This window comes from Phaethon lepturus, unplaced genomic scaffold, assembly GCF_000687285.1.
Source record: "Phaethon lepturus isolate BGI_N335 unplaced genomic scaffold, ASM68728v1 scaffold5216, whole genome shotgun sequence".
NCBI classification, from domain to species: domain Eukaryota; kingdom Metazoa; phylum Chordata; class Aves; order Phaethontiformes; family Phaethontidae; genus Phaethon; species Phaethon lepturus.
Window position 1 is genome coordinate 97,004 of NW_010546808.1, and position 23,729 is coordinate 120,732.

Genomic DNA, 23,729 nt, shown 5'->3' on the forward strand with positions numbered 1-23,729 from the left:
TTTGCCATGCACCAACGGAACGCTGTACTGTTCAGCACGGCGCAGACGAACAACCCCTTCATGCCTTTATGCTAAGAGCCAAGTCTAAGACCAAAGTTATCATAACATCGTTATCTGAATGGAAGTACAAAGAGATTGAAAATGAGAAAAGCCAAATTCTTACCTTGCGCAGGATCAGGTGGGCCAAACTCCAAAGAGTATCGCAGAATGAAGTTGTTATTCCACACATACAGCTGGTTGTCTCTGGGGTTGTAATCCACTGCGGCGATGTACTGGTACTGGTTGGGGAAAGGAACGTCCACGTGCTCGCCTCTGCTTAACCTGGTGTTGTAGATGTAATCGATGGCGTTCTTGCCAGTCTCGCTCTCGTTGTCCTGATACACCGACCGCACTACGTACAGGACACCACATATCATGAAAGCATTGGATGCTGCCCGTTTGTCGTATGTCGTTTCCCATGTGGCTTCAAAACGCAGGGTGTAGGGGTTCAGTTGGCTAATTACTATCATCCCGTTGTTTTGCTCCGTAGCATAAATTACCCATAAGCCATTTTCATCAACTGCCAAGTCAATATCAGTCTTTCCTCCCCATCGGTATGGAGAAGTGTCATGGTAATTAGCATAATTGATTATGGCCTCTCCACTCTTAATTCTAGTCCTCAAGTCGAATTTTACTATGTTCCTAGTTCTTTCCTTGTTAAAAAAGACAGCACCATCATACACTACAAATCCAGTACCATCCACTCGATTTGGGAGTTTATACGTCGTCTGCTGGCGTCCATTTTGGAAGTCCTCTAAAGAAGCATATTCTATCAAAGTATCGGTGCGATATGGAGTCCATGGCATGAAGTATATTTTATCTGCAGCCTGGAGAGGATCTTTGCACCAAGCACCTGCTTTTTGTTCAGCTTCATATAAATACGGTGAGTCCACAATTGCTTTCAACGTCCCCGGGCAAACAAAAACTAACAGTCACAGAGAGAAGTAAGACAAAAATTACGTCAAATTAAGACTGTCTCATAGTAAAAAGAAATAAAAAAAAAAGAAAAAAAAAAGGTAGGTAAATCATAATGACTGTGTCAGGAAGAAAAAAAATCAATTTAATTGGTACTGGATTATACCTTATGTTATAATTAATGCAATTATCACCCTTTATCATCCACTTTTCTTAAAGTTACCATGTTCTTGCTGTACCAGTATGGAAAGTGGATGGGAACTGTTTTCACTAGTACAGACCAAGGCTCAATGGCATACACAGACAGCTGAAAATGTAGAGCTACTCTTGCATTTTCGTCTTAGACTTTTAGTGAGTACGCATTAACGCTCCAGAGCTTTTAACTGGTGTGCAGCAGTGCGCTAGGTCATTTCAGTCCAAAAAAAAATCACATCAACTTGTTTAGAACTTTAAGAAGTGGTGAGGCTGAAAAAGGAGGTGCCTCGATTAAAAATAAAGGAACAAAACAAATCATCAGGTATATAGAGAAAGCAATTAGGAGCAGAGAAAACAAAACACAACCAAAGCAATGAATGAAACAGACCAGGAAACCCTGTAACCATGGCATGCTATGGAGAGGGTTCTGGAAGCCAGGCAAGATGACACTTGATTAACAAGAATTTACCCAAGGGTGAGAGAAAGAGAGGGAAAGAAAGACAAAGAGAAAGGGAGAGAAAAAAGCAAGGGAGTCTTCCCTCCAACCCAAGTATTTCAGACACTATACCCCGCCACCTACTTTAAGCAGCCAAGTCACTTTATTGCAAACAGTCGACTTCTTTATGAGGTGTACTTATGAGATCCTGCTGATTATCGTAATATAAGAGTGTTGTGGGGAGGGGAAGGGAAGAGGTTAACATCCATAAGGCACATAACAAGGAGCTGGGGTTTGGACTGTATACGTTATTTACCTTTTTGCTCCACTTCTATTTTAAGCATCGGAAGAAAAATAAAAAAGTGCAAGGAAAAAAGAAAGAAGATTAACATAAATTGACTATTAATCTAGAGATTAAATTAGTAACAGACGCTAAATATAGGGAGAATAAGAACTGCACTATATTGGATAAAGAGAAACACAACAGGAAAACCTAGCAGGAGAGAGATTCTACGGTTACACAAGTGAACATGGATCAATCATTTTGGTAGATTAAGGAGGCAATACAGATATGTTGGCATGTAGTTTCACTTAGTGAACCTGAATAAATAATGAATTACTTTACTAAGGCATGCTATACATCTCTTCTTGTTCTCCAAGCATAATGCTATCAAGTTGGTTTTTAAGTGACACATTAATTTATCATATATGTGCGAGTGCACATATACATAGTATAGTAATTAAATAATTATAAATAAAAAATGCAGTATATTAATTATATAGCTTCGTATGTGTGCTTATTAAAACTTTCCCCATCTTTGCCCCAGACAACCCTCTGCTTTTCTTTCTTGTAAAGAAAGCAGCTTGCATCCTTTAGCTCTCCTTAGGCTTAAGTTTGTTTTTTTCCTGAATGTTAATCTTGAGAACTTTTGCCACTTCTTAGTCTAAAACTGCAAAATCAGACTAGAAGGAATAAGCAAAAACATCTAGAAAAAAGAAACAAAAGCACAGTAAGCAAGAGGAAAAGAGAGGAGAAAATTAACATTTAACTCATTCAGATATTCTCCAGCATCATCGATTAAGCCAGAAACCGCAAGCTAGTATGCAAGGACAATTATACTAAGTGTTTAAAACAAATATCCATCCCGCCACCGTACATGGGAAATACAAACCGAACCTGATTAACAAAGTTGTATTACCATAGCAATTTTTCCCCAAGGAAGTTTTAAGGAACATTATCACAGGAAGACATATAGCTGAAGTCCAGCTAGTAAATAGCTTTCCAATAATTATTTGCAATAAAATCTATTTCATATACTCAGCAAGTAGCCTTTGAAGAATGCTCCCTTATTTTTATAAAATGACCTGGAAAATGACGGATGTACCAATCTGTGTAACAGTAGCTGCCGATACCAAGGAAGGGTATCAAAACTATTTGCACAGCCATTACATTTCCAGTATTACAGTATTATCCTGAAGAATGTATTTGTGTGTTTCAGATAAAGTTTTGGATTTTCAGTTTCATTTAACAAAATTACATATGATTATTTTGAGAGAATGGTATTAGCTGAGCTGTTCTAGTGTTTCTTCAGGGAACAATTGCAAAACTTTATGGGGGAGCAAGAGAGGGTTAATATTCTCAAAGCGAGCAGTAGTTTTCCTAGCCTTTGTTCATGTATACATCTTTGGGTAAAATACTTGCTCTTCTGCAATTTGTAATTCTTGAGTCATCTGAGTAAACAGAAGATGTATTCTGAGGTGAATTCCTGGGCTTCACAATCACTCTTAACGACTTTCAAATGATTCTGTTTGTGAACTTTTATGCATGAGTTTATTCCTCGCCAAAGAGCAATATTGATATTGTACCTGCTTAGAATTAGTAATAGGAGAGGGGAAAAAAGATAGGGATAACTAAAATCATTACTGGCATGTCTGCTCTGTGTGCATTGGTGTACAGCTGTACATTTTTCAGGGACAGATGGGCTTATTGAAATAAACAAATGCTGCAAAGTCCAATCAATACAGACAGAGAGAGAATAAAACACTTTAAAATGCTTTCTATTGAATTCCTGAGTCCAAAAAAGGCTTAATATAAAAATGCACAGATGTACAAAATGGTACTTTTGATGTTGTTCTTTATAAAACGGCTGACTTCTGTTATTCAGTTTATACATTGTGCAGCATAATTGAGAGAAATGTCAAGTATGGTACTCTCAATTTCTTTGTAATTTAATCAATAACACTCTTATTTGAGGACAAAGCAATGCCTATCAAATTTGTCTATAATTTTAGTTTTGTTGGAGATCCAACTGAGTATCTCAATAGATTTTTTTTTTTTTTTACTAAAGAGGATTAGAAAAACATAGTCAACAGGTCTACACTTTGAGATGCAAAAAAGGAAGCTTTTCATTAAGTACTTTCTTATGAGGGTGATGAATACAGAACCCAGAGAATGTTCAATCAGTATGTGTAATCAGGAGAGCAGCTATGTATTTCTGGAGGCCAGCAAGACATAGAGGAGCTCATAAACTGCATTTTGTACAAGGGTGACACCAACTCCAGTGTGTAAGAACTGCCAACGTTTACCACAAAACCTGGTATGATTGCTATTTGTAATCTCTCATGGACTGAAAGGTGTCACAGTGACACAGAGCAAATTTTGCAGTCTTGCAGTAACTGAAGATGAAGTTCAGAAAAAGTAAGACCCATAACTGAACTCTGGTTAGAAGTGCTGTGATCAGAAACACCTCCCTTCCTAGACACGCAAAAGCCTATCCCACCTTCCTAACAAGTCTCTTGTGCTGGAACAGCTGATATTTGCAAACCTAATGATTTCAGTCATTCCGTACGTTTAGACATGGAGCACTGGAACACGGGAGAAAAAAATTAGACTGGAGTTGATCAGGCGTCAAAAAAAGAGACTTGGAAAAATACCAGGATAGGCTTTGTGGGACAGGGAGGAAAGATGGTCAACAATCAGAACAGCTAAGGAAGCACAATGTGGTTTGAAATCAAACTTCAAAACTGATTTTGGTAACTGGCAACTTTTCTGATGACTGCTGGTAACAACAGGTGATGCTTCTTACAGTTCTGGAATTGGGCAGTGTCATCACTGTACATGCTGCAGTTAAAAAACTCCAAAACCTACAGACTTTGCAAGACAAGAAGTATCCAGAATCCTGAATTACAATAGACACAGAATTACATAGTTCAAGGGGTGGGCCAATGCAACTGACAGTAAACAAAAACAGAAGTTTTAAAAGTAGAATAACTACACGTTAGAGTACAGGGTAGGCCGCGCTGTGGCACTATACTTCTGAAAACTGGAAAAGAAAAGATTCCTGTAGATAGCAATACCCAATCGGTAGAACATATCCACACTTCTCTTCCTAAAACAGCATAAAAGATTATGTTTGAACATTATTTGCATTACACTTTTTCTCTATGAGCTAGCCTACTGGAACTGGAAACGTAACCTCTTGTCATTTGACTGACCTCATGGTTTGGAATCAGATGCACTGCTCTCTTTCTGAGAATTGGGGAATGAAAATAGTGCTAAAGTAAAAGTGATCTTTGTGGAACAAAACTTTGGTTAGATTGGGGTAAGACATCACTCCTCAGAAGTGACACGAGGAGAACGGTTACAACAAGCCACCAATACTACACACAGGAGGAATGGTACTAGGGATCACTGTATGCAGTACTCTTCCAATCCTACAAATGGTACAGAAAAAAAATCAGCAAGCAACCATTTAACAATGACACAGCAGAAATGAAGAAAAACAGATGATCTGTGTTTGGCCTTTAACAACAGTGAAGGTTCAATGCAGTGAAGCAGTATAGAGTAGCGTTTCAGTTTAAGAAGTCTAGATTTTAAAATTGTGCAGGAAACAGGATGGACAGTTTTGACATAGCTTTGCTTATGCCAGAACTAATTTCCTTCCTTTTTGGATATATACTTTCACCACAGTGTTTTTGCATCTCAGACTTGGCCTGTTTCCTGTACCAACAGAAAATGTGACTTAGGTTAAGGATTACTGAAGATCAAGAAATTCACGCTTAATAGTAACTTAAGGGAATGATCAATGCACTGCTCAAATTCCATTGTAAACACAGGTATTTCTCTGCTGAGTTACAGGATGAGGGAGAAGTCACTGCAAAGAATGACCTTACAAGAAAGCAAAACCAGTTAAAAGTGTTGAATCTGCAGAACTTTTATAAACATACATACATGTCAATGAAAAAAAGCATTAATTACTGTAAGGAAATAAGACGTATGTCTAAAGCTAGTGAACTCTGGCATTAGAAAGAATATTGTACAAAACTGCTAAGTAGCTGCAACTCAGATTTTTCTATCTCAATATGATTTCAGTATTTACCTTGTTTTCCGTAAAAAATTCTGTTTTGGCAGCTGATTCAAGGCACAATTCATATTTTCTCCTTACATTAAAAATGAACATTTCTTTCTTTCTTTTCCCCATTGGGTTTAAGAACCAAGTTTGAGTAACGTATTGATGAATCTCTGAATTCAGATCTTTCAACTCCGAATCTGTGTTCACTTATGATGTGCCCCTGAAGCACAAAGTCCTCTTACAATGTCCCCCAACTGGGGCATTTGCCTCGGAGTGTCAGTGTTGCGTTTTGCTGTGCACCCAAAGTCACCACAACAGCAGGTAGCCTTTCAAGTAGATCATGATTAAAATTGAAGTCAATTCCTGCTTTAGAAGTCTGTGAGCCAAGCCAATTTGTCAGCAACTGGTAGCGGGCAAAAGTACAAATTTCTATCTGGCCTACTGAATAGCTAATTCGAGTTTGTTTTCTGGAAAAACAGTAGCCTTAAAAGCCAAACACTTAAGAACACAGACAGACACTTGGCCAGCATCACACCATGGCTTCCTTCCACACTTCATGAAGCTAATTGGAGGCCCTAGTCTGCAAGTGCTCTGCATGCGTAATGGGTCTGTGGGCCATAAACGTATGCTTCTTTCCATGTAACAGCACTCCAGCTTTAATTGTGAGGGCCAGAGGAAGTGAGCAAGAATAAAAAGATTATACTTACTGTAAGGAACACATTCATACTGAACTTCTAGATATTTGTATGTTCCAGGACAAGGATCAGGAAACACATCTGACCCAGTAACTACTATACACTGTGTTCGGTTGTTGCACCTGTAATGGGAGAAGAAAGCAAGCTAATTAAGTTAAAATTACATTTAATTTGCAAGTTCATACTAAAGTACTACATGTAGTACTAACTCGCTTTACACTTGGACAGCCCAATCCATAAGACAACAAAGTTAATTAATACTAGATCAGTCAAAGTCCGTAAGTAAGGCTTCAGGACAATATTTTAGTTCAGGCTCTATACTTCTAAATTTAGAGACTGATATTTTCTCAAATGTCACTCATTCCCACTGGCAGATACAACTTTCCCAAATAGATATTGATTTGATACTACTATTCAATAAAATCAAAGCAAAATGCAAAGATCATACTAAATGAAAAAATGTGTGATTTTCAATAATGTACAATAACACAAATGACCAATTCCTTCCCTCTTTAGATATATACATACTGCTGAACGGTTTTACATTTTTCTTGTGATACAAGGAAGTTATGACTTTGGTTGGAAGAGTTATTGCAGACAAAAGCATTAGCATTTCCATTTTAATTATTTTAGGAGCAATTGGTGGACTCTAAGCTTCCTCTGTTAGGTTACAGGAAGAGGTAAAGGATGACTGTCTGAGGAAATAAGAAAAACAGTTAAAAAGAAGAACTGCAAGAAAATTAATTAAAATGTATTTTAGAGGAGACTAAATACTGAGACATATATATGATTTGCTTAACAATAGAAGCCAGTGCATTTTGATACAAAGAACAACTTCATTACAATGCCTCTAACTATGGGGGTCTACTGAATGTAATGGGTTTTGAAGTTTTTTTAACAATAATAATCAGAGATTTTAGACTATTATTCATTTTTCCATTAAAAAAAAATTAGCTTGAAAGTTAAAAATACAGAAACAATCACCTAACCCTGAAGAGATGATCAAAATGTAATACAGAAAAAATAGTCAGAAGGAAGTAGAAGGAAAAAAAAGAGAAGGTCAGGGAGTTTGGTGACTAAATGAAAAAGAGCTTGGCTGATCTTCTCAGGGGTTAGTTTTGTTTGTCAGCAAACCGAGTAACAGAAGTCTGAACTTAACTAATAGCCTAGCCTTTGACTCCAGCTGTACATCAACTTCTCTATTGCCCTACTACTTCCCACACTCCCTGAATACCACAATCCAAACTAAAATAATCTGTCTTGTATCAATGGCTTTCCACAGCTGTACATTGCCAACAGGTATAAGAATAATTCACGCTACCTCATAAAAGGTAGAGCAAGCACATTTGAAGAACTCTTGATATAAATCACTTTCTTTTTTACATACTAATCAAACTAGCACAGAGCTGGTCAGGACATACTGTGCCTCTTGCTGAGCAAACTTGGGAATAACAACTCTTCTGACTTTATCAGTTAATTCCTCTTTTTCCTTTTTTTTTTTTTTTTTTAAGCTACTTATTTCTAGCCTCATAAGGCTTACAGTTGCAGAACTAATTGGAAATAGCCAGGGATTTCCGTGTATATACGCAACCATGGATTCAGGTAGATGGTGAGGTATTCACCTGTCACCTCTGTGCTGCTTGTGGCAGTGACTTTCCAGCGAGCACAGGCAGGCCCCCGGCACAGCTATCGCACGGGCAACTGCTCGTGCGGTGTATTAGAGAGCCTGGAAGGAGTATGACGCACCCAACGGCTTCCAGACCCATACTGAAGCGATGAAACATGCACCCAACTTGCAGAGAAAATCACTGTACTGAATCTGTAATACTGAAAATGTACAGTACAGCCACGTTTTTGTACTCACATGAAGGTCAAAATGCTGCTCTTGTGTGTGCTGTGTAGGAGGAGAAGGTAATATGGCACAAAACCTCAAAGATATCTCTGTTCCAAGCCCCGTACAGGGTTTTTTGTGCCCCACACCTCAGGCCAGACTAATCAGCATGAGAAAACCTCAGATGCAAGACTTGTAATTAATTTCTTTAAATTTCTTTCTGTTTCTTCAGTGAAAACCTTATGCTGAAGCTAAAGTAATTCCTACAAGAAGACTTTGTGTTGTGCATTATTCAGTGTAATTGTTTCCACAGCTTTGAGCTGTATGAAAGTTTCATTTTACACTTGAATGAGTGGCAATTAAGGGAGAAATATTGATTTGTTACAAAATAAAATGGATACATATTGGGAGAAATTGCTTGAGAATGAAACTGATGAAGGTCATATTTAGCTGCAGAAAAAAAAAAAAATACTAGCAGTATTTGTAAATCTTACGAAAAAGGTGGGACTCCCTTCTCCCTGTAAAAAGTTTTCTTCTCTTTAATTTTCCCCCAGTGAAAGACTCATAATGTTGCTGACAGTCAGGAAACTGAGAAGAACTTCATACTAGCTTGTATCAAAAGGATGTGTAATAGTAATTCCGAAGAAAATGCAGTATTTTTTTTCCTTGTACAGTAAGGGCCAGTATCAAACCTCAGGCACTGAGTGGCATGCACCGCAAGCTGTTGACCTTCCATAAACCTTTGACTATTTCTTTATGCAAGACTTCACCTGCTGTGCATACGGTCACCTTTTGCTCACCTGTGGCCAAAAATGAAGGAGACCCCAATTCCATAACCATGAGCTATGCCCACTGCTGCAGTACACAGCAGTGCTACAAAGCACACCACCACCACCTCCCCAAAAAGCGCAATTACTCGCATAACTGAATCAATAGAACTGTTTGTGCTTCAAGTTGTAGCTTTTTAGATTCCCATTACTGATTTTGCTGCATTGCTGGTTGCATTTTATAAAACATGAGTAATTTCAGATAAGGTTCTAATTTACATGCACTTCTAAGATTTCAAATTAAAGACACTTGATTAAGATATTCACATATAAAAAATGGAAATTTCAGGTAACTATCTGTCACATAGTTAGTGGTCAAATTTCAATTCCAGTGAAACCTTCACAAAAACTCAACAGCAACTACAGCAGCTGTCAATCCCAATTCATGGGTTACGGAAGAGAGGAGTAAGTGGACTTTGTAGAGGTCGTTCTGAGACAAGCAATTCAAGGAATTTACACTACTGTAATTTGTTCTCTGGATAAATGAAAGTCTTCTGTCTGCTGCGTTGCTTTTTTCCCCCGTAAAACCAGGGATACTAACTTCTTTATTAGTTACTGGCCTACGGTTCTGCTGCTGCCTGCAAAGACCATTTCACAAACTGATAAAGGTTTCAGTTGAGCTTCTTTTAAGACAAGAAACACTGAATTCTGTCTGGTATTTTGGACAAAAGATACTCCACTCTCCATAAAATAGCACTCAACAGCAGATTATCCTACATGGCTACAGACTGTCAAAGCTACCGCATCACTGCCATAGCTAAGCTTCATTACTTTGAGAAACCTTTATGCTCAGGAACACTATGCCCAATGAGGAGTATATTGCACCGTTACAGCCTTCAACTCAATCCTGTGACCCATTTTCAGTCCTTTTTGTAATGGCCAAGCCCCTTCTGAGTGCGGCCACTTAATGGGATTCTCTAAAACAAAACTATAGTGGAAATGAAGTTCCTGACAATTTGCAAAATTGGCCTAGACACCATCAGAAAAAAAAAAAAAAAAAAAATCCAAACCCCAGAAACCTCAACTGGCAAATAACCTGAAGTCCTTCACTCATTTTAACCAACCTTGTTTTTTCTACACAATATACTGTTAGTTCGGTCCATTTATTCAAACTCTTTCAGAACCGTTCTATCTAAAGGCATGATACAAACCAGGTCTAGTTTCTACAAATTTAAGTAGTCAAGTCACAAACACTTCAGTGTTTCAGTGTCTATAATCTAGTGTTTAAGTTTTCTGTAGGTTTTAAGTACCGTTTAAGTGTTCTGTAATCTAGTGAGCCACATACTTCCCTATCATGTGTTAAAATATGCAAATTCTCAGGTTTTTATGTACAATCTTAAAATTCGTATGATCTCACACCAAGAAATGTCTTGACGCTTAAGACATTCACAATATTCGCAAAAATTTATGATACAATGACTTAATCATTTACAAGGAAATAAAGCAGATCTGCAGAGAACTCGATACAAACTCAATAAGAGTTGATTTAGGAAACTAACATATGAATTAAATTTGAAACTCTAGTTAGGAAAAGACTAACTGTAGCACGGAAGAGATGATAATTCAGGTTCCTGTGCTAGCAGCATCAAGAGTTTTGCAAGGGGAAATGTAGGAACTGTCACTATTCTCATAAATGCAAGGAGCAATTGTGTACTCTTAACACTCATTTCTTCAGTATTTATATGAAGAAATGAAGAGAGGTTACATTTTCATAATGCAGATGCATCACTTAGAGTAATCTGAAAATCAAATGGAGTGTTTAATTAACAGTTATAGTACAACGTCTGAACTCCTTTCACCTCGGGAGGAAGACTGTGCAAATGAGGAATGGCTCTTTCGCATTTCAGAAGAATACAGGAAAAAAAGGAAAGTAAAGCAGCTCCAGCAGGACTGTTAGCAAGCATCTTCTGCTCATGATGTAGCCATGTCCCTGCTGCATCCATCCCCTTCTGCTGCTCAGCTTTAAGGACAGCTGTACTTTCTATGATAATTTGTTTGCATTTCAACTCTAATCTTGACTCGTACAATTCTCAACAAATTGCTTTAGCTCTTTTTTTATTATCTTATGCTCATTATTGCACTTTTCCACATGCAATGTATGGAGATGAGATTCCATGTGCAATCTATTGTGTGAGGTGTTTTAATCAATAATCTTGTTCTGCTGATTAAGCAGGGGCTTCTGTTTTGGCAAGATAACATTAGTTTCTCCTGTCATGCTCCAAAAGCTATTGGGAATCTTCAGCAGATCATTAGATATGCTACAATAAAGCTTTGGTACATTCTCTTTTCTTTCTTAAATTACTTCTTCACTGTCCTATCATTCCCCGTCACCGCTGGCACTGCATTATTATTACAGCTCCCCTGAAACTTGCACTAGAGCTATGTCTCCAGGCCACAGGATGCCATTTTCAATTGAAGCGTCTGCTTGAAAATATAAATTAAGAAAATTTCATTATCTCCTGCCAAGGGCCATTATTCACCACTGTTCTAAGGAAGATTAAAAATGCAAAATCTATGGACTTGAACAAATACTCCAGCATTAAGATGAAAAACACAGTGTATCATGACTGGACCTGAAAATGAAGTACCGGAATCTGAGAAGCAGATTCTGGAAAGACGTCAGCATTACATGGATCAAACGGATTGACTGAGGAAAGAGGTCGTCTTTATAGGGAAGTCGCATTGGTCACATAAAGATACACACAGTTCCTCTCAAGTGGTTTGCAAGTTAAGGTATGTAGGAAATAATGTCCACATTACAATTTATCCTTCAAGTGCTTTTGTTTTCAGTAAATAACTAAGATAGCATATAAAAGAAACATCCATGTTATTTTGAAAAGGATATGAGTTAACGTCTAGCCAAAAGGGGTATCAAAGTAATTTTGGGTATTCCTAATGCTAGATTTCTATGAATGCAGTGTTTCATTAAGTAAGGTAAAACTGGCAAACACAGAAAACAGTCATGTGTACTCCACTTTGAAAAGAAAAGGAGAAAAAAGATACCGTATAAAGCCACATTTAAGAAATAAAATTCGTTTTTATAAAATTGTCAATACGTTTTAAAAAAATCTATCTGGGCATATTTTGACACTTTTAAGTCAGATCTGACAATATTTCTCTTTCCGCGTATTGATTAAATACTTAAAAGCTAGCATGATGACATGTTCCTGCATATCGCCTGCAGCAACCTGCTTAAACACCACTTGAAGCACATAAACTCTGAGCTGTAGCACCATATACTCCATATGGTCTTCTTGTCCCTTATTCACCCTGGGTGAGCTGCAGTCTGAGTAAAAAGAGATGGGAATGTGGGATGACTGCACTTCATGTATTAACTTTTAACAACAGCATATTTTAAATTGAAAAATTCCTTGAACCTCTTTACCCAGAGTAAATGGTTGTCTTTACATATGTACTCCTAATGGTCTACAACTGCCACATGAGATGTGCTTCTGCTTCTGTATGCATATTCACTAGACCTCCACTCCTGTTATTAAACTCAAAGTTACATATGTATGAAGATGTCAGATATTACTTAAATGTTATATTTTATTAATTTGGTCTTAGAAAGTATGTACAAAACTTACATATAAAATAGCCAGAGAACAGAGCTTTTATTTTAGGGGTGTATAGATACATATGTATGCATACACACATACCACAGTAGATAAAATTATTTAAGTTAAATATAGTTAAATAAAACTATTTAAACTCTGAGTTTCAAATTCACCTCACAAGAAATACATTATTAAATACTGAAACCTAATGAGGTAGCAGTAAATTGGGCCTAACCAAAGCCTGAAAAAACAGACCTCCTGAAGAAACCCAGCCTTGCTATAAAGCCCTCATTTTAAGCAGCGCTGGCTGGCCATCGCTGCAATATCCATGGCACTCCAGCAACCACAGCAGCAGTAGCACAGCCCTACCCGTGCAGGAAGACTGAGCACATGCATCCCTACAGAGCCACGCTTCCTTGAAGATGTAATCCTGCAACTGGCTTTTAAACAACCCGGGATGCCACAATGGCAATTTTTCTTACTCATTTATAAGATTTTCTAAAAATTATTTTCAAGTTAGAATCCCTAAAACTATTATGGGGGAAAACAAGCATTAAAAAAAGAAGAAAAAAAAACCCTAAAACCTACCGATTTTACCTAGCTCAAAAGGAAAACAGATTTAGCATGCTGTGGTGGTAGTTTTCATAATCTAAGAAAAAAATGGGAGATACATGAGCACGTATGAAAGCAGAATTTGGCCCTAAGAATTGTGTATAAATATTGGAGATCTTCCCGTGACTGCAAAAACAGTAAGGCATGCTGAAAATCAGTTTGAAAATTCACACCCAGCCTTGGGATTTTCTATGCACTTCATAACATGATCACTACAGCAATAAACCTGGTGGCTTCGGATGAAATATATTTCCGAAGGAAAAAAACAGATAAAATTGTTTCTACTTTCTTTTTAAATATAATATTGATGATTTGTTGAATCTTCCTAATTACTGAGTAAACATAAGGAAGCTAAATAGTGTATAATTAATATTGTGGAAAAGGTGCACCACAGCATTGTTTCTGTTTGCCCAATAAATATGCAATAATATTTAATTGCAATTTCTTTATACAATGTAATCTTGTGGGAGTCTAAGGGTACACATTAAGGGTGAAAACTCCAAACAGACAATAAAACACAACAGAAAATTTGCAACTCCCACAGGCCCTTTCTTAGGATTACCCAGTATGATTCACTATCTATGAATGTGTATCAGACTGGTATGGCAAAGTAATTTAACAGAGTATTTCTTGCTTCCAACCTCTTCCTACAGTGGCGAGCACTGTTAAAAAGATGAATCTTCTCACGTACTCTCATCTAAGCTATCACAGATATTTTTTCGTGTTACAATACATTCTTGTTCCAGTACTTTGTTTATTGGTGTAAACACTATTGTTATGGGGTTATTATTAACCTGAAACTGAAGCATCAGATGAAATGGGGGGGTGTGGAAAGTAAAAAAGGAAATTTAGATTCCAGTGGAACACATAAATCCTGCCTTCTCTCGGCAATTTTTTAAGTGCTTTTATAATCCCATCTTTCCATCTCCACCACTTGCTACCACAGATGTGAAAGGCCTGCTAGAACTACCAGAGCCTGTGAGGAGCTGACTGTACAGCCAGGACAGGAAAAATAGGTATCGAAAGATGGAATGAGGTGTGGAAAGTAAACGGAACAATCTCCTGGTGAGGTTTGCGTAGGTGCAACCCAAGCCTTGTAACAGCATGAAGCAGAAGAGACCTGCTTTTTAGAGAAAATGTTTCTAATGCATCCCCACCTGAGGAAGAAGAAAGGGAAATCAAGTCATACTCATAATCTGGTCGTATTATTTATGTGTGTGTGTGTGAGTGTATTTGCAAGCAAAATGCAGCGTGGGATTACAGGCAGTGTATGTGTTCGTACACCAATGAAGCCAAGCAGATCCGCACTGCTGAAAAGTAATCCGTTCCAAAGATCCAATTAAATGTTTCACCATTTAGACAAAATAAATAGCCTGCAGCTATGCTTATTTACTAATGAAAACTTTAGTAGTGCAGCATCGTAATATCTGAGCAATTTACACAGATTATTCACACTGAGTGAGCGTGAGTGCAGCATCATGCCTTGCGGGTTGAGCAGGTTTCAGGGGAGAAACACAGGGTTGGGCAATAATATCAGAGCTTTACGAAGGGGTGTTTATTTCTGCGGCACGGTGCTAGAGCAGAGCGTATAGAAAATCCAAGTGAAAATCTTGACGTGTCTGATCCAAGTGTCTGATCCTTAGGCATAGTGCTGCAACAGACTTGCAGGAGAAGAGACTCCCAGGTAGAGAGCATAGGAGAAGAGCAAAAACCCTTTAAAACTCTTTTTTGCGGCACTGTCAATCTTTTTTATCCATGGCTTGGCATGCAGCATATTCATAACGTAGTTAAAAGTTATGTAACTTAAGACAGCTTCTGAGTCATTATTAAGTGAGTAACTTGAAGAATTACAATATTGAGAATATGTAGCTTTACTCTTCATGATAATTTGCATAGATCTTAAATACATTTTAAAAAGCACCCACTTTAATTACTAAAATAAGGTATTTCAAATGACAGGTGTGATTTGTTACTGCAACTTCTGAAATGCAGAAGCCTTGGTACACTTTTAATGCTCATGCTTCGACTGGACCTCCAGGTCAGTTCAATGCAAATTCAGCTTGACACACTACGGGTCTCCTGAGTTTAACACAGCTCTTCTGTTTGCAGAAATGCATATTCAACATAAATGTATCTTAGCTCTAACAAGAAAGTAAGACTTAACTAATTTACAGAATTGGCTGCCAAGGCAACATTATTTCATAGGGTCCTTTGGTTTCCGTCTATGAACAGGATGAGGACAATTTCAAACAGGGGGTGTGGTGGGGGCAACCCTAACTGAACTTCAAGACGTTCATTCCCCTTGAATGATTAAAAATACTACAGCTTGTATCAATTAGAAGCAATTATTTATAAAAATGTTCACCTATTGCAGTTTGCATATAGAAAAATAATCACATTTTTAACAAGGGAAATGGGAAATCGCTATGGGATGCCCTACTTAGATTAAATTAGCAAGAAACTTGTTATCAGACCATATGAAAGATACACCATAATAAGACGTGACCTTGCAGAACCTTGGAGCCAATCTGTGATTTTTTCCCCCTGTAACTCTTCCTAATTATCTGCAAAGTTACAGACCCTTTTGTGGCAGGTTATTTTTCTGTGAATACTGAGGGGTTTGGGGCTTTTAAATATTTAATTAGTCTTCTGATATGAGAATTGTTGCACATGCCAACTGCTTCGCTTTTCAAACTGTGTTCATCCTAATTACGTTCAGATTTAGATTGGTCATCCCAAACCTCTCACTCTTGTAATTATTTACTCCTTAAAGATCATTCAGTGGAGAAATACTTTTCACCCTCATGGCTCGCTCTTTCCACAAATGGCTTTTCTGGTCCGTTAATTACCCACTCAGAGGATTAAGAGTTTGTAATAATGCAAGAGATCCTGCATGTAAGATGAGTTTTAGAGGGTGAAAAAGAATAAATTGTTTTTTGTAAACTTGCCCCGGGGAATAACCCCTTTTTGGGTTATAATTTTCATCAACAGAGGCCATGTGCCCACTGCTGCATATCTACCAATTGCACAGGGCTATGGAGTGACTCATTTCTACTGCTCAACCAAACTCAAAGCAAAACGCTGAGCAAGAGGCCGAAAGACAACTGGTTATTTTACGAGATTTATAAAAGCGCAAACTCCTAGCAAGATGGTACAGTCCTTTTTCTCATAATTTTTAATGCAGATTTCATGGCTTTAAAGTTATATATATTTAACCGATAACTAATAATAAAATCACAACTTTTCTTATTTCATGTGATGAATTTTTCCAGAAGCGCTGTCCCTTGATAGGTCTTTAATCAACTCTGTAACAGTGGTGTCATTTCCTATTAAAATGTGTTTGAGAGTCCTCACTACAAATGCTTTCTTTTCTTCTGAGAGGAGTGCCTGTCACAAAAGCACTGTTATTCATTACCCACAGCGATGTCTGGATCCAATTATCATCTGGGAAGCTTGCAGGGCTTCCAGGTATAGGACTTCCCCTGCAAAAGTATCCTTCTGCTCTAACTTGGAAAGCACAATCCTACATTCTTCTTTGTGATTTGAAATTAAGAGATTAAATTACTGATTTGAGCTGTGCACTTTCCGATTCCTGGGATTTCCAGTTTTAAGCCCAACAAAGTTTAGGGGGCTGCTTTAGTTTGCTTGTTTTTACATCTACAAAAATCCTGTGTATTCTGCGGTTGGTTTTCATGCAAGTCAAGCAGAGTCAACCTCTGTAAAAAAACACATCAGAAAACTCACTGGCTCAACTCTGTCAATGCACAGATAATCTTTAATTGTGTCAAAATATTCATGATCTAATCCTTTTATCAAACTGTCTACCACTGAGGGAGTCTCATGTGCCTGCACAATTAAAAACCCCATGTTAGCCGTACATAATACTATATTACATTTGATGCAAATCCTTTTCTATTGAAATAAGCACTGGGCTGACAGCAGGAAGTGACTGATAAGAAAGCAACAAGGCATTGCTGATGGCATGCATGATAACTGAGCACTAACTCATATGTGTCCCGTCTACAGCACATTACCCAAAGTGCTCCTGTTCTAAATGCGACTCCGGGAGGTGTGCGTTTGCTGGATCTCTGTCACAAAGGCAGCAAAATTATCTAAGCAAGCTAAATATACAAAGCAAATTATGTTTTTCATACCCACCAGTGATGCTGGCACTAGAATAATATACTGAAGGCAGCATCAGTGCTACTACATCCTAGATGAGAAAACACCCACAGCTTCACAAGTGTAATAGTACAGTTGAGTTCAATGCGGTTAAAAAATTCCGTAAACAGGGAACGGTTATGGGTTCAGAACTGTCACGTTGCTGTTAAGCTTACAACTCAGCCTAAATTAATGTATTAAATAGACAGAGGAAAAGGAGCACGAGATCTGAGTTATGCTGAAACAATTTTACAGTGCTGGAAAAATGTGTGTATTAAACACATTTCAAAATTGCTCCCTCATCATAGAGATATGTATCACAAGAAGCAATATATCTGAGAAGCGACGAATAATAAGGTTAAAGATCAGAGATTACTACTAAGAAAGGAGCATAGATGCCTTTGCAAATAGGACAAAATACCTATCTTGCCAGATGAAACATTACACAGCTTAGTGTCATTAAGAAGCAGTAAGATTTCTTCCTGTAAGATGTTCGAACTCTATGACTTTGGTCAGGACAGCACGCTCAATGAAATGATTCTTCTACCTAATTTCTTCTAAAAATGTTACAGGACCTGTTTTGCCTGTGTTAGAAGAAATTTAAATTCAAAGGTTCTGATAGCTACTGTATTATACTGAAAACCTGAAGAAAAACACATCTTTCAATAGTAAATCTGTAGCAAAGATTCTGTGCTGCAAGTAATTGATAAAGCAGGTTTGACATGGAAAATTTCTACGTGGTAATAACCTTTCCTCCCCATTGATGTGTCTACAGCAGGCTAAAAATATACTGAATACTGAGTATTCGGTCTATGTAACACTCTTAAGACTGCATTAACTTCATTGCAGTGACTTGTTTTATAGGCTCAGTTCATCATGACCTATAAAATGTTAGGCTGAAGTGCTTTAAATATCTGCTAACACCATGTGCAAGCCTGGGAGTACAAGGCACTGTGCTGTGAAGCGGCAAAGACAGTACTCTTCTGAGAAAGCAGCACGCACTCTTATGTCACTGATATAAACAGGGTAAGCATGCTAAATAATGTATGAAACAGGCAGCCAATCTTTCTATAAAACAGGAATTCTAGATGAATTCTTTGTTTGATTTTATTTTACCAGCGCGACACTAGTTTTTAAGATTGCGTCTTAAAAAACATAAAAATTGACTATCATACTAAATTAAAGAACATACATGCAAACTCCTTTCATTCACAGTTACTATATGAAAGGAAAAAAAAGACCTCCTTCATTTGTGGCCATAGCATTTTTGCTAATTATTGTTCTGCACTATGCAGAAAATAAAATGCAAATCGGGAAATTATCTATGTCTTTCAGTAATGACGGCACATTCATTAAGCAATTAGACTGCAATTTTATTATTAGAGGGGACAAAAAAGAAATGCTGTAAAATACTGTTATTGCTTGTATCTTTAATCCTTAACCTTTTCCATTTCAGCAACCTCATTTATGTCAAAATGCCACAAATATGGCCACTCCTTTTTAGACTGTGTAGCCCGGGCACAAGCAGAATCTATGGGATTCAATAAAGAAGTTTTTTCTTGTTGAATTCAACTAAAAAGCTTAATTGAGCCACAAAGGTCAGAAGGTTCTTCTATTGTAAGTAGGAGATTATTCTGTGGCAGGAGAAAATTTCCAGAATATGAGATCTGCTCATTTCTATACCACTGTGCAGCTACTTTTTAATTTTTAAACCCATGTTACTCTTCTATTCCTTTCCTCTGAATTAAACAGCTTCACTGTAATAATCTTTAAATTCTATTTCCTTTGTTACTAATGAAGTTACTAATGAAAACTTTTCACTTTCATCGCTCCTGCTGGCTTTATAACACTAAAAAGTATTCATAATTTACTTACATATATTTAATTCATATTAATCTGTCCTAATTTACGATCTATAGCCTCCTCTGCCCATCTTCATGTACCTTTTCCATGTCAGTTCTGTTTACTAAGTGATATTCAACGGATTTCCTACAACGCAATGAACCTTAACAGGCAGCTTTTAATTGCCTCGCATAGGAAACCACATCACTATTAATTCCACAGCAACAGTATAAAATAAAACTATTGCTTCTCAGACTCTAGAGCAATTAGACCTCTCGGCTATTTGGCTAACTCTGCTTCATGATACCCAGTGCAGTTAATTATATTTTTTTGATGTTAATAGTCTCTGTCAGTTTCAAGCATAACTCCTCTTTGATGAATATTTAAATTATATTTGAATAAAAAATAATCTTGGTTACATTTCATATTCAGCAGTCATCACAGCTTAATAAAGGTCTCCTCAGCAAGGGTTGAGATAAATGGCTATATGAACACATGTATAAAGTCCTAAATCAACTTATCAGATAATGTAGCTGTTTTGGCTAAGTATTATAGACGATATATTGGGGTGGGAGGAATTAATAGGCTTCCATTATTATAGTATTATTCTATATGGACTAAATCTGGCACAGTAATATGTAAGTAAATCAGAATTTTTTAATAATAAAGTTCTGAGTGCAACTAAACCAGGAACTTGATCTTGGCTAGTCTAGAAATTCAAAAACTATATAAAATTCATACAAATTTATCCAAGAGAACACAACATTCAACTGAAAGACGTTGAAGGTTAAGCAATGTTGTCTCAGTCAAGTTCTCAAAAACATTACTAAATTATCAAGAGAGGTAATTACATACCCAAAACATATAGTGTATGATTAACTGTAGGCTAAACCGTATGCACACCTAGTAGAGCCCATTTCAGTAATCAGAAAAAAAAAACCCCTAGAAAATCACAGGCTGAAGCATGTATATTATATTTTATCATTTTATATGATGCTCAAATATACAAGAAATAGCGTATAATATTTAAAAATTTATGTATACGTATGTATAGTTATTTGTATTTTTTCACCCAGGAACAGCAAGGAAAGACTGATGAACTTCCTGCCAGATAAGATATACACTGACTGCAGAATTTGATGGTGTTTTTGAAAATAATAAAGAAAGAAAACAACTTAAGTATAAGAGATGAAAACACTAAATAAAATATCAAGCTGCACCCTGGTAAAGTAATGAATCCTTTCTGAAGCAAAGTAAATCTAAATTTTAAATGTCATTAGTCGTTATCAGTGATCCTTTTGTTGTTTCCTTTGTAGCTTATCCAATGCTGTGATTATGGCAACGCGCGTGTGTGCGTTATGTGCTTGCACATGTATAATAGAATTTCTGCTGCAGAAAATAATAACAGAACACACCGCAAAAAAGATGATCAAGTACCACTGACAGCTATTTCACCTTACCTGACTGCTCAGAACCTCAAAATATGAGGATTTGTATTTAATTTACTAAGTAATGCCATGATAGAAAAACACCATTAATAAAACCCCCTATTTTTAATGAGTAAACTAGACCTACTACTTTCATATTAAGAATTAATGACAGTGAAAATGCACCATGCCAGATAAGGTTCTTCTCAGTCATGGGTGTTACTGTTTTTTTCTGAAATAAAGCCAAGGACTGAGGTATGCTTCATGAATATTCTAGGCTCTGTGATTACTCCTAGTTCATGAAAATAAGCTACACGTATTTCTGTTTTTTCATTTACATTTTAGTCATAACTAAGTCTTGTGACTAACGCATAGAGAAACAAACAAACAAACAAAATCAATCAGGCCACAGCCTGGTATTGTGAAAAGCTTAGTTTAAAAATAAGGAGCTTTTTAAGCTTCTGCTGCACCAAAATACTCACGGGAGTGACTGCTATACCAAGGCCTATGTTTGTTTCACATGAGTAGAAGCCTTCATTTTTAAAGGATGCTTAAATAAAGGTATCTAATGTTGATAATCTTGTATGGTAGATGTTTTGTGAAGCAGTTGTCAGCAAGCTGAAACAGAAGCTGCTGGCATGCCAAAGCAAAAGAAGGATCTCGTACCTGAGCAACTCCGATGTGCATAAATTTCGAGAACGTACCTTATCCACATCAGCCTGTGCTGTCCTATCATCAACAGCAGTATTTCCCTGACACAGAAAGGACAGATCTGCAAGCTTTTAACGACCAGAAAATGACTTTTTTCTTTTTAATGACGAGAAGAAGTCAAGGTATAGCTCTCGTTCTGAGAAACTTTTCACTACATAATATTTTTGGCAAAGGGAAGCACTCTTCGTCTGCGAAGGAGAAGCAAGGGAAAAAGCAAGGATAGCAGCAGGGGTCAGCAGAGCCCACGTCTAAGCCTGGCAGACCCCCAAAGTAAAAGTGTGCCGTTTCCACAATCACAGTCATTTGTGAACGGCAGAGGATAAAATCCTGCCCGTGAAAACTGTTCTAAGTCACCTCAAGAAATGCAAATCTGACACGTGCTACGGTTTAAACACAGAATCGACCGTGGGCCCTGTCTGAGGAAGCTATTTTTGAGGCACTGAAGTGCTGCTTTGTGAAAGTCCCGCAAAGACTCAAATGCAGCTCTGCAGTGACCCCACAGCAGGTTTTTCCTTCTACCAGCAAAGACACCCTGTACGAGGTTTGCTTTCGGCTAGACCTTTTCACTCCAATGAGCGAGATTAATCAATTATAGGAGATTTACCCACTATCTATCCAAGCCTGGGGTCCAGTGGAAGATTTTCTTTATTCACTCACATTATGGAACAGACCAAACTTGTTTTCACTTGAAAGGACACTAATAGGGTATGACAAGGTTTCCTGCGCAGACCTGACAAGCAGGAACAAGACGGAGCGCTTGAGAGATGTGTCTTCTTCAGAGCAGAACCCATTTTGTTTTCTTTCTAAAACGTCTCGCTCTCATTTGTACATAGGATTTTTCGAAGTGACGTATTTGTTGGGCATGTGAATAGGTGGAGAAGAATGAACATCTCTATTCTCCCACTCTCCCACTGGGAAGGATTAAGGAAAAAATAAAGTCTCGGGAGAAGGAATGGGCATGCTGCTGCCTTCACCTTTCCCTTCATCACTCTGTGGGGCAGGAGGCACTTTGCGTACGTTTTGAAGACCCTCCGTTTAAGTGCAGCTGTCTTGCAGAGAGATGATGGACATAACAGGTTAAGAGTATTACCATGTGAGAAAAGTTCATGGTAACAAAAACCCAAGCATGAACTCTTCGCTGGTGTCATGATGGACACGGTAATTGAAGGTACATGTGTTGCATGTGCTATAGATAGGACAAGATACGTGCAACAGAAAAAACACTCACTGCCAAAGCAGACTTATTCCTCTTTAATCCCTTAACTTTTCTGCAGCAATGTTTTAAAAGGGAAGGGTATTTTTAAAAATTACAGTTCCGCAAGTTCATCTATTTCACCTAACATTTTGAATTTATGCTTACATATTATAATGCGTTTAGTTTTGTTTGTACATATTTAAAAAACAAAATTATAATGATTAAATGTTGAGTAAAGAAGACGTAAAGCTACAATTGTAGTATCAACTGTAGATTAAAATAGACTTTCAAGGCCATTTCAGTGCACAATTGATGTAACCTCCTTTCTGTTGCAGATCAAGAATAAACTGAATATAACAACTGTGGGATTATATTTTTTAAGGTGGATGGTCTGCAAAGTCTGTAGTTTTAAACGTTTTGGATTTGTCCTCTTTTTAATGGTCACAAATATGCTGTCAGTATCAGAACACAGATCAGAAGTTCCCATTTAAAAATTCAAGGTATTTTAGCCTTTATTAGGAAGGAAACAATGTTTTCTTTCTGAAATTAACATTAATTTGGCTGTCAACATTAAATGCTTGAATTTTATGTCTAAGTAAATGATTCCACAGATTCAGAGTTAATCGGCTGTATTTTCTTTAAATATAAAACGTTGATTTTCTACAAGCCCCGCCAATAGCTGTAACTGTAAATTATTCAAAAAATAAGGTTTACAGATCGGAATGGACCTGACATTTTTTTAATATTGGATTTCTCAAGATTTAAAATTATATTATTCAAAATCACTAGCTGCCACACTACCCAAGTATTTATTTAAATACACAGGCAAAAAATATCATCTAATTGCACTGTACTGGAATCACAAAGATAGTTATGGTGTCTAATCTTTAAAATAATAGCGAACTTTTCCTAAACAAAAAGTTTAGGAAAAATG

The 23,729-nt window shown here is 37.2% G+C and overlaps 1 protein-coding gene across 1 annotated transcript in view; it reads right to left on the reverse strand.

The window, feature by feature from the left end:
* LPHN2 (latrophilin 2) overlaps positions 1 to 23,729 on the reverse strand; it is a 71,116-nt gene that overhangs the window by 43,187 nt on the left and 4,200 nt on the right. Inside the window, exons 3-4 of the mRNA XM_010289425.1 lie at positions 6,645 to 6,754; positions 164 to 964 (exon numbers count right to left, since the gene is read on the reverse strand). Coding sequence (XP_010287727.1) covers positions 164 to 964; positions 6,645 to 6,754 — 911 coding nt within the window. The remainder of the gene's footprint in view (positions 1 to 163; positions 965 to 6,644; positions 6,755 to 23,729) is intronic.